We start from the raw sequence: 12,482 nt of genomic DNA on the forward strand, positions 1-12,482 counted from the left end.
TAAAACACAGAAGCAGTGGCAGTTATGCTTGATATTTAATGACCATCTCAATACAAGGGAAGTACTTAAGTCTGATGATGAAATGAAGAATTTACAATCAAATGGAAAACCTTTGTATTGTGGTTCTGGCCTGCAGTGGGTAAATAAACAGTCTTGTTTTCTCACTCAAAATTAAAGTGATTTTTGCTAAATCAGACATATTTCTAAATATATTCAAAGCCAAATATGGAATATTTAATGTTCATTTATCAGCAAGGCAACCAAGAAGGCTAAGAACAGGTTCACAGTCACTAATAACATTTTTATATAATAATCATGCAATGGTGAATGCTCTATTATAATTACAAATCTGCTACATAGCAACAGTGTATTTGTTTTATTTCTGTTAGGATCACATTCCAATACGAATATTGAAAAAAATACCGAAACATTTCGGATTATCACAGTCCAGAATATGCCACGCTACTTTCTCTTTTATCATTTAGCCGTTTAAAAGAAATTACTGTGCATCACGACGGTGTCCAGAAAAGTTAGTGAATGGAGTGTAAACAGAATACTTGTACCTGAGAAGCATTTGTTTCAAACTTCCAACCCACACTAGACGGTGACATGTTTTGTGTTTAAATTCCTACTCATAGTAACATACATGGACAAACATTTGGTTGAGTGCGGTAGAAGAAACCAGTGTATTATTTCCCACCATTGGCCAAAGAATGTCCTAGGTTTAATTGTGAGATAAAACTTCGTAACCAATATGGTTATTGGTTAGGAAGTTAGTGAATTCACAAAACTAGAATTTAAGACCCTTGATTGATTCTCTTGACAGCAAAGTACGACAGTGATTTCAACCACCTTCATATATCTCTGATATCCCGTAATTTTTGATTGATTCATATCCTACAGCTGCTATTTGCACTGTAGGCCCTGAAAGTGCAATCTTAATTTGTACAAGCAACACAAATCTTGAAAGACCGAAAATAAATGATCTATGACAAAATGTGAATCTAGATAGAGTTGGACCATATTGTCAAGTCGTCTTCTGGATCTGTGATAAAAAAAAAAATATACATAGATTTCTCGTTGCACATCAAATAAACAATTGTTCATTCATAGTGATGATGAGCTACTAATTAAAATTATATTTTCTTATCCCTTAATATTGAGGGTTATAATTGGCATTCTAAACAAAGTGCAATATTTAAAAAAAATCAATGTTAATACTTGACCACCTGTGGAATAAAATTAACATGTCTTTTTTACTCACTCTTTAAGGCTTTTATACAAAGATAAACGATAAGATTATTGTATGAAACTGCTGTAGACATTCTATATTAATAATAAGGTTGTCTTATTACAATCTGACTACTGTATACCTTGTTATGAGAATTTGTCCGTTTTTGTTCAATTTTGGCTTGGTAAGACGTCCTCAAACTGTCACAGACAATGCCAGTCATAATTATTCAACGCCAATACATTATGTTGAACACAACATCAATGGACAAATGACATGGAGGGGTAATCATACAATTGTCTCCTTAAACCTGATATAAAAAAATCAAACAATAACCACATAAACTGTACATAAATACAAAGCATGTTCAGAAACCCTCAAATTAATTTTAAATGTCTGTCAACATGGAATCCATCCATTATTATGTCCTGCATTGGTATCACAAACATCCTTTTTTTTTTTTTAAATCATGTGTCACAAGATATTTACTATATATAGTGGGGTCTTAAGTCACTTTGGTTACCCTACTCCAACACAAGGCTGCTAATACATGTAGCTTTCGGCCAAAAAGTATTTCCTTCTTTTATTTGCAGCAAAGGCAGCTGGAGTAGTCTTGAGGACACAGTTTCACATGGCTTCATTGTTTGAAGAAAGGGCACTCCTGGATCTTGTGAGAGGCCTTAAGACTCTAGGAGGCGGCTATAAATGGAAGAAAAAAAGTGTAATCAAACGAAAGGTATCATTGACTTGAGAAATAGTTTATAAGTATATATAGTCCAATACAGTTCAGGATTCTTTCTGAATCATGGTTTTAGGAGTGTTGATTTACTTCAATTAAGCTTTATTTAAACCTATTATCAAACAAAAGTACAATGCATTTAAGTAGCAAGTGATAAGGGAAAATGAGTGTGTTCAGTCCATTGATCAATCAGCATCAATGTTATTTGACCTTATTTATCTGTTATTTCCCAACCTGCAAGCACATGCAATCATCAAAAACAAGCAATACCTCCCTTAAAGGTGCAGTGTGTAGAATTTACAGAATGGTCTTGACAGAAATGGAATATTCATAAGTATGTTTTAATTACTGTATAATCCCATGAAAAGAATAATCATTGTATTTTCGTTACCTTAGAATGAGCCCTTTATATCTACATAGGGAGCGGGTCCCCTTCACGGAGGCCGCCATGTTGCACTGCTATGTTTCTACAGTAGCCCAGAACGGACAAACCAAACACTTGCTCCAGAGAGAGACTTTTGCGTTTTTTTTTTTGCGGCATCTTAAGGCCACGGGAGCTTTTCCTACAGTATGTCATTGAAAAGGGAAGGGTGAGGGGAGGTGGGGGGCAATTCAGTTTGTTGCAATCTGCAACCTCACCCCTGGATGCCACTAGATTCTACACACTGTACCTTTAAGAGTGAGGTAAGCACATCTCCCTGCTATGGAACAATGGAGCCATATTGAGACAGGAGTTTGCAGAAGTAAATATTAGTGAATCAGTGGGTTAATCACCACTCTTAACCAGGGGAGTTAGCATCAGGCAGCCGGTGGATAGCCATGTTTACAAGGCAGTACCTCTGGGGCCTTCTTCTTAATCAGCCTGAGCTGTGGTGAGCATGGTGCTGCCTGCGCCCCTCTCCCCAACTCCTCCAGCTGTTTGCGAGCTTCAGCAGTGGGAGTTGCTCTAGAGGGCTTTGGGGTGGGGGTGGGGGCGGGGGCGGGCGATGGGGATGTGGGCTCAGTCTGGGGCTCGGAGGTGGGGGGGGTCTGGGACGGTGACTCCTTGGTGTCACAGCGGTCCAAGCCCAACACCTCATACTCAGCCATGTCAAAACCCTGTCCTGCACCATGGAAGAGGATGGCAGGAGGAGTCAACAACAGGCATAAAAACTATCTGCCTGACTGAAGCGGAAGTGGCAGCCAAGTACTTCACTGTAATTGCTGTAGTGCATCATAATGGGATCATGATGGTCTTATCGTCTCTGCCGCACACAGCAGAGACTAAGATATTTTTGTCTATTTACAAACTGCCATATTGCCATCAGGACAAATGCATGACTTATCTGTGCACCAACGCCCTCTCGCCCAATTTGACTTCAACGTAATCTCGAGTATGATTCTAGGAATCTGTCTGTCTGTATGTCCTTCGATTATCTCGACAACCGTTCATCCGAATCTGCTTCGCACTTGGCGGGTGTATCGCTGGGGACCCAAGGATGTGCAGTGTCGAATTCGTTGAAATGTGGACACGCAAACAAAAAAAACAACTTGTAATAAACCTGGAACAAACAAGTGAACGGCGAGCCGCTCTGTGAAGCTGCGGCACTTTGTGACATCATCATCCAACTCCACTAAGCGGGGCGATTTGTGAAAACCTCGCCAATATGTGAAGTACATAACACACACCCGGCTAACATGACGGCAGAGGAAGTGCTGGGGATGTGAGCCGAGCGCTGGGCCTCCGACATCACACACGCAGGCGGGCGAGGACACACCTGCACGGCGAGTGGCGGGCCAGGCAGTACGCACAGGCGTTTAAACGCGACCAAATCATTGACTGACGAATCCTGGACTTAACTGATCCTCCTGAACTTCTAATACGCGTATATTTCCATATTTGGTGCTTAATTTTTATTGCAAAGTTGTCCTTAGATCGAACTGTGCCATTTTGAATGGGCATGCACTGGAAGGAATCTGTATGTATTTTGTATGTATGCCCTTCCATTATCTCGACAACCGTTCATCCGATCTACTTCACACTTGTGTATCGCTGGGCACCCAAGGACGTGCAGTGTCGTATTTGGTGCAATTTGGACACGTGACGCGTGTTATATTAATAAACTTTCAATAAACAACAGCGAGCCAGTGGGGCTTCAGGCAGGGCTCTGCGACTGAGGCACAAAGACTGTCTTTGCCCGGTGTGGGACTTTAATCGGCTGTTTCATCTTCCATTGTGGAACATGGACTGAACCATTGACATTTTGTTAAACTGTGCTCTTAAAATGTCTTAAGAAAGTCTTACATTTTGAACGGGCATGCACTAATTTTTGAAATTCCCCTTTATATCAGTAATAAATTAATATACATTTTTAATATGACTCACTTTAGGTATAAATGTACATAACATTGTCTCCGGCCCATATTCTTAGAGGAAACCCCAACAAATACTTACTGGTCAAGTTAAATGTTAATTATACATAAGGGTTTTCCAAACATTTCAATGAAACCTAACATTGCTCTACAAATAATTAGTGTATTTCTAATGCATTCTGGTTAAAAAAAGCATGATGCAAAACATTCTTCAACACTTTTAAATTGAGGTCTGTAAATGTACTATCGACAAGTTGTATGACGCCTTAGTGCAACTTGAAACCATGTTCTTTCTAAATTAAATGAAAGTGAAAGGAAATGACAAGAGGCTATAGGTACAGCTGGATCGCCTGGAAACCAGAGGGTGGGGTGCGGGGGGGTGGGAGGGGGCACGGGGGAGGGGTCACAATCTACAGCTTAAACACTGTTCCAAACAGGAAGACAGATTTAGGGTGAGGGGGACTCAGGAAGGTGAAAGCATGAACAATATCTGCAGGCTCAGGCAATCCTGAACAGGAAGAGAGAAAACTGAAATAGTGTGTATGGCGGAGAGGCCGAGCACCGTCTCTGCTGTGCAGTGGCCAGCAGAGAGGAGGCCGGTTTGATGCCCAGGAAAGCATGGCTGATATGCACGCCATAGTGACAGAACCTTTGTTTATTTTTTTATTAATGTACAATGTGCTACATAATGTAAACACAAGTTGCATAAAACATCCAGATTGCTTAAGATGTCTGGAAACCTTGTGTTTACTTTTTAAGATATAATGACAATGTTGGTAACCTTCTGTACTTCAACAGGAGGAAGTTTTTGTGGAGTATGATTATATCTTGAATCTAGTAAAAGCGACCTGTGCATTGATCTCAGACACATCATCTTTTATTTTATATTTATTATCTTTATTTGTTATTATTTTAATATTATTTATAGAAGGAAATATCTATCATTTTTTGATGGGCATGGGGCTGTCATTTATTTTTGATGTGTTTGATATCATTGTCATCCCCTGTAGAATTTGTAATTTGACTAAACTCAAAACCAAAAAATATAATAAAAAAAAAAAAGATTCATCCTGATAAACAAACAGCAGTCAACTGTGCTTCCATAATAACTGTAATCATTAATCCTGGGTATACGAACCCCTCTGCTAAGTGTTGCGTACTTTATGCACTGCGTCTGTCTCACCTTTGCTGTAGCTCTCTGACTTGCTACGCATCATGGTTTTGGTCCTGTGCTGTGCTGCTGCAGGCTGCATGGTGACGGGGCCACCACCCTCGGATGGGTCGGACTGGTAGGAAGACAGGTCCTGCATGCTGAAGCTTCTGAGTCTGTCTGACAAAACCCCTTGGCCCTAGAATGGAACACAGTTTGTTTTTTTAAGCATCAGCATGAGAGGAGCAGTGAGCGTGCATCAAAATCAGAACACGGGCGATGATCTTTTCAAGCAGGCGTTGGCAGAAAGGGATTCCCACATCCATTGATCGGGGGAGCAAATAAAACGCAAGCATGCACTGTTGCTGGGCCCCTGTTTGAACTTCACAAAGAGTAGGAGCCCTATTCGAGGGGGCCGGCTGTAACTTCAAACAGAAAAAAACCCCCACAACAACTCTTCCTTTCTGCCGTGCGCCCAGGTCTGTACAAATCAAATATTCAGACTCAGCAGTACCTTTGATGCAGCCATGACTGCAGCTGTAGCTGCTACGTTCAGTCCTTTCCTCCCAAAATGCACCAGGGTGTCATAGCTTTTGTCCTTCGCTTGGCAGAGATAGTCATCAATGTCCTGCCAAATGACGAGCCAAAAAAAAAAGACAAAAAAAACATGTACTTCAGAAATGACAAACTTGGTTTTCAGGGTGACGCCCAATCAGTACTCTTTTACATTGCACATTACTTTCAAACGTAAAAAAAAAAAGTGTTTATTCTGTTAATTTATTCATGTGCCATCTTCTTCTGGCACAATTAGAAAGGAGTAATAAAGAACCATGACATGTAAAACGGCCCAATCCTTAATAATGCTCATAAACAGTCACATACTGTGTAATAAATGTATAAGCCTGGATTTGACATTTCCATGGATCCAGTCTCCCATGGCTTACTGCAGAAGAATGATAAGGAAGGTTTAGAAAAAAAAAAGAAGGGATTTTCACCTTCTCTTTTGAGGAAAGCGTGGGATGAACAAACTTCCTGTACAGCACGCTGGAGCCTTTAGTGTAGGGCGACAGCAGCCACACCACAAAGGCGATCTTCAGCTCGTAATAGAAGGGAATCCTGCAAGCCAGATCCAAAATGATAGCAGTGTCATCAAAGTAAACCTTGATGGAATACACTGCAACTTCAAAAAGACACCACAGCTGACTGAAGAATAAGCGACCTATATTCACAAATATATTTCAATATATATTCATTCACATATTTTACATTACAATTGAATACCTGGAGAGATAAAAAAATACCTTACCAACAAAGAAACATGTCTGTGAATACTTCTACGGTTGTAAATAGGGCGAATATTATCCAATACATCATCCATTTTACCTGAAAAGGGAAATAGAAGAACCCAAAGTTTATTTCTGTTTAACTGCAAAGGCTTATGTCATCATTTGTCAGAGATGACGACATGGGGACAATATACTTACATATTCTTTGACGTCTTTTGACTTGACCGCCTTATAAGATGAATATGCAGGATATAGAGTGCCAAAGACAAGGCTAGAAGACAAGGGTAAAGACACTTGCATAGAATTATATTGAATTATCAATAGAATTTGAACTCCCATCCTCAATCAAGCGCACACACACACACACTATATATATATATATATATATATATATATATGGGTTTGCACTATTATAGGGTCAGACACCTGTGGTGCTGACTGTACAGTCTCACACAGGACCTTCTGAGTGCCACAGCAAGGCAACAGCTGAGAGTGTGACCTGATCGAATTACTGGCCTACATAAAGTTGCACCATGTTGTCCTGGCCTACACGCACACACACATACAATCGCCCTGATATATTTACGGAAAAGGAAAGCCATTAAAACATACAATTCAATCCGGCCCATGCGAATCCAAGTCCGGGCTTGACCTGACATTTCAAGTGCATCAAAATCCTTGTCGCCCCATCAAGGCTGTGTCACGCTTGTAACAGGATATTGTAATCTCATTCGATCCGACCCACTATTTGGGGTGTTTATGTGTGCTATTTAGTCCATTACACGACATTGATCCGTTATATATTTATATACATATATATATATATAAAAAAAATAACAAACTACAACCTCAACGCTTACATAGATGGGAGCTCATTGTTTCTTTATAGGGACATTTTCGCGGAGACTGGAGTCGTTGTATTCAGAAAACCACTTGCAATGTAACCTGAGAACACTGACCCATCCCTTTGTCCCCCCCCCCCCCCCCAACAATACAAGACGTAACAAGACGTCAAGAGAATTCGGGTGACACGTCCAGACTGTGACGTCGCGGATCCCTGTTATTTCTACCAGGTCCGCGCCTATAAATAAAGAAGAACCTCCGGCCGATCACGCCGGCCCTTTTGTCTGGAATAACAACAAGAAATGTAAAAATAAAATAAAAATGATGGTGGTGTTTAATGTGGAGATCTCCAGCGGTCATCTGAAACGACAGCGGCACTGGTGTCTGGTCATTACAAAAAAAAAAAAAAACAACGATCGAAAAACACCCCCGTACCCCCCAACCCCCACCCGCACCCCGGCACAGTACTAGAAATAAAGCCCCGTAACCGGACAGCCACGAAGCGGCTGCGGCTGCACCTGATCGCGGCGCCCTCAAACGCACCACAACCGCAAACAATAACAATAACAATAATAATAATAACAACAAGCGACCTTGTTTGTGATCACAAAGAACTAATTGAATGTTTAAAGGAAACGACACTTACACCACGAGCCTGGAGATAATCCACGAGACCATCGCGCAGGGAGGCTGCAGCACGCGCTGTGCGGGAGGAGCGGCCCAATGACGGGGCGCCGGGCGCGCGAGACGGGCGTCGAACACCGGGGAGCGCGCGCGGGAGGGAGGGACAAGCAGTGGGTCGCGGTCCCGCGTCCGCGTTTCAGCCGTAGATGGCGTCGATGTCACAATCAAAGGCCGCAGGTTTGGTGAGACACAAGTCACGGGCTGAATAATGTCCGTGGAACTGTGGCTAAGGCTGCTGCTTATAATCATGTCAGGATGTTGTCATAATAGCAAAGACCAGACACAACGATCGTTCTGTACTTTAAAGTGGTAATCCGTGAGATGATGTTGTAAAAAATAAAAATAAAAAAACCCCATATTTGATAGTAACTCTTTATTTAGCTGGCGCTTTTCAATAAACAGCCATTGAGTGGTCGGCTTGGAAGAACACTCACAACAAAAAGATGGAGAGAACCCAAATACGATCAGAACCAGGCATCATTTTGAGAAAAGAAAGCGAGCGCCTTATGGAGAAGCGTGGGTGAATCCGGATGTTGAATAAAAAGAAAAACTATGCCGTGTGGAATGGTCCTCTGGGACGCTGTAGTGCAATGCGCCAGACAGATAATCGCACGATCTTACGGATTACCACTTTAAAAAAATACCACAAAGGAGAAAGAAAAATAATAATAATAATAATAATTAGAAATGTGGAGATGATGCGAGGACATTCAGCCAGGACAGTTCCACAGCTATAGGACTCACAAAGTGGACGATCTTCTCACCTCCATATCCCAGCAACAGAACAGAAGTGGGGTTTTGTTACAGTGCAACAATGGGTGATGAGGGAGGACTCTGGTTGCATGAAAACATATCCCTTTGTCCACTTTATAACTAAGGAAAACAATAGATAGATAGATAGGTAGATAGATAGATAGATAGATAGATAGATAGATAGATAGATAGATAGAATACACAAAGGACACCACAATAGGTTCTGCACTAACCAATTACTTCATTTCCTTTTCAGTAACATTTTGAAGAACATTTGGTGACAGTGACTCAAACATTGAAAAAGCTGAATCTTAATTTACAAAAATCAGTTTGGCCGGTATACATGCAACCCCCCCCCCCAAATTGTACTTGTATACACATCAGACAACACACGATATAGATACATTTAGACTGTACAGAAAATTAACAACCAAACGATGAAACTCCGCCCCGTAGTTCTAGTATTGAGATACTGCTGATTAAAGCTGGTAGAAGTAGAAACAGTGTTTATGTCCAACCACTCAGGAGGGCTTCGGATTAGTAAAAAGAAAAAGTACTCAAGTGCCTCCACCACTTAGTCAGACATTAGTACAAGAGAATAATGTGATCACGCGCTGCAGGCACAGGCAGGCTCGTCATATTTAAAAAATACCACTCTGTTATGGTGAGTATACACACCATGCTTTGGATAACATCTGGGCATACCTAGGCATAACCAGCCCCCATGTAAAATCAACTGTACGGTTTTTTTTTTTTTTTTTAACCTGTAAAAAATAAACACAGAACTGCCTTCGTAAAAAGCATAGATCACCCGAGATGATGACGCAAATGTATGTTAATGGATCTAAGAGGATGCCAGGTACACCATAAACCAAAATTGTCCTTTTTTTTTTTTGTTCTACGTCGCCTTAGCTCCTCAGAGCGGCCAGTCTCGACTGCATTTCCTCGATGTCCTCCTCTGACTCATCCTCCGAGGCTGCAGCGGCTCCGGTAGGCTCAACCGCGGGCAGGGCATCTGTGACTTTGCTGGGAGCTTTTCCAAGGGCACCTAGCGCGGCACACATCGTCACACATGAGGGTTTCCACGTGGACAGCATGCAATGGTGCGACGAACACGAGAACAGAGGACGCCATGTTCTTACCTGCTGTGATCTCAAAGAGGATCTTGTCAACCTCCTCCTCTGCTGCCTCTTCCATTTCCTCTCCGTCCTCCATGCTTTCAAGCGTGTCTTCCAGCATTTCCTCAATAATGCCAGCCTGGAAGATAAACAGTCCATTTAAGTGCATAAATTGGGTTGTTTAGAGTGAATTTTTAAAATGCCTGTAAAACTGGGCAGCGGAATGATAACTTATTTTTTTTTATTATTCACTTTTACTTAAGCAGTTATAAATGAGGGGTTGTCGTTTACAAGTAACTTCCAAAAATCTTGCATGCGTTGTCAGACATGACAGAAGTAGGTGTACGAATGTTCCAATAACGTCATTTTAAATCACACATTTTTAACACCAGTCTTCCACCTTCGCATCATCATGTGACAGCACTGACCTTCATCATCTCTTTGGACAGTTCCCTCATAGTTGCTTGGATCTCTGGGATTTTGACAAGGCTCTGCATGGCTTTCATGACCTCCGTGCTCTTCTGAAGAGCTCCGGCCACACGCAGCACAGCTACCAAGACAAAAACACAACTTTTTACCGGCGGTTTTGTTTCGGAGTTGAGCAGATTAGGAAAACAACAAAACATGGACGCCAAAGCCGCCCATCAAGATCAACACACACACACAAAAAAAGCGCAAAGACATCAAATAAATCGCTTCAACCTACAATGCGGTACGAGCAATTTGCCCCAAAGTGATGACACTCACCGAGCTGATTCTTCATGCTGAGCAGCACAGAGTTCATCTGAGCTTTGGAAGCGTACAGTTTGCTGACGGCCCGCTTCGACTGTATTAGCTCCTTTGCAAGAATGAGGCACACGTCCCTCTGGCCTTTTTTTGCAGCGTCTTTGATGGATCTCTTGACCTTTTCCTCCTCCCTTTGAATATCTGGGAAAAGTTCACAGCATTAATATAGACTGTATGTATATTGTTTAATTATATTCTCATAAACACCATTAAACTAGATGCTATGATATGTGATAACATGTAAATACACCATCAATTAAATCTATTTAAAACCACAACAAAAAAAAAAAGAGGTTAGCGTTGAGCTCTCACCTCGAACTTGTCTATCAATCCCTCTCATTTCCTTTCTGATTTTTTGGGACCATTCATTGATCTGTGAAGGGGACGACATTACATGTTGCCATCAGGAGTGAGTTGAATAAATGTACGCTCCCTGACCCCCTAATGTACCTGCGACGATGGAGACAGGGTCAACGTATACGACGCGACAGGCCGCGAACATAACCGGGTTTGTTTACATCCGGGCTACCGACAGCTGGCTCGCGTTAGCGTGTGTATCAGCAAGCGAAACGCCTAACGCTCCAACCAGCCTGGAGGCGAGACAGCTAGCGAGGCTAGCTTAGGCACTAGTCCACTCTGGGAAGGTTTTTTTTTTTATTCACTTGTTTTTTTTTAGCACCGGGTTAAAACTCCAAATGATACCTCTGTCCGCCATCTACTCACCAGTTCTTTCGGTGGTTTCTCGTGTGTTCTCCCGAACAGCCCCATGGCGACCTGCGTTAAGAGCTAGCTAAGCTATCGAACCACCTACCTGGCTCGTCTTACTAGCACTTCCTGTTCCAGCCAGGCCAAGTTCAGCTAATGCGGCATTCAAGTCAAGTGGGAAAGTATTGGCAACAGCTTGTTGATCGCGGCAACAACTAGTTGGAAGTGTGAGGCGCTTTCACCTCGGCCGAACCCGTTTTGCTCCAAAATGGGAGGTTGTTGTTGTTGTTGTTGTTGTTGTTGTTGTTGTTTTAACCCTTTGTTCATGCTAAATTTGTTCTGTCGGTCACTACTCTACACTCTACTCAAAACCCACGAGAACGTCACAGTGCGTGGAATTATTTCTGAATCCCGAACCAATGGCTGTTGAATTGAAATGTAATAAATAAATAATTCGTGTGTTGTGTGCAAGCTCGTACGGACGTGGCCGCGCTGACGTTACTATTGACGACTTGGAAGCCGGCGAACGAGGTTTTCCAGTTGGAAACTCCGGGTTTACATCTCTCCCACCTGACTTGAACGCAGCATCACATTTCCCCAGCGCCGCCAACACGCACACGGACGTGTGTCGTGCCAAAAGGTGACCGTCTGCCAAAAAGTGGTTTCTGTTCGCGGCGGTATATCTACTGTATAGCGTGATTCAAGATTGAAGATTCAAGAGGTTTATTCGTCACATACATACACATACTTTCATACATATATGCAGTGAAATGTAATGCAACGCACCCGGTGATGACACACAATATGTCCTCGGAAAATTTTCTTTCAAATAGAC

At 42.1% G+C, this 12,482-nt stretch overlaps 2 protein-coding genes across 3 annotated transcripts; both read right to left on the bottom strand.

The window, feature by feature from the left end:
* Window positions 1–19: 19 nt before the first annotated feature.
* On the bottom strand, window positions 20–8,370 carry reep1 (receptor accessory protein 1). 2 transcript variants are annotated; one of them, XM_080012349.1, is made up of 8 exons: window positions 8,248–8,370; window positions 6,957–7,029; window positions 6,779–6,855; window positions 6,468–6,588; window positions 5,987–6,100; window positions 5,506–5,671; window positions 2,808–3,073; window positions 20–1,930 (listed from the first exon to the last, which is right to left on the bottom strand). In XM_080012349.1, the coding sequence occupies exons 1-8, from the start codon at window positions 8,277–8,279 to the stop codon at window positions 1,859–1,861; spliced, it is 921 nt and encodes a 306-aa protein (XP_079868475.1). In that variant the 5' UTR covers window positions 8,280–8,370; the 3' UTR covers window positions 20–1,858. The 2 variants fall into 2 exon arrangements, with proteins under 2 accessions (XP_079868475.1, XP_079868476.1); XM_080012350.1 differs by lacking the exon at window positions 2,808–3,073.
* Window positions 8,371–9,259: 889 nt separating this feature from the next.
* On the bottom strand, window positions 9,260–11,795 carry chmp3 (charged multivesicular body protein 3). The gene is made up of 6 exons (XM_080012351.1): window positions 11,666–11,795; window positions 11,255–11,315; window positions 10,904–11,083; window positions 10,585–10,706; window positions 10,181–10,295; window positions 9,260–10,086 (listed from the first exon to the last, which is right to left on the bottom strand). The coding sequence occupies exons 1-6, from the start codon at window positions 11,708–11,710 to the stop codon at window positions 9,947–9,949; spliced, it is 663 nt and encodes a 220-aa protein (XP_079868477.1). The 5' UTR covers window positions 11,711–11,795; the 3' UTR covers window positions 9,260–9,946.
* Between the last annotated feature and the right edge of the window lie 687 nt (window positions 11,796–12,482).

Source organism: Zeus faber, assembly GCF_960531495.2.
Source record: "Zeus faber genome assembly, chromosome: 13".
Taxonomy (NCBI): Eukaryota; Metazoa; Chordata; class Actinopteri; order Zeiformes; family Zeidae; genus Zeus; species Zeus faber.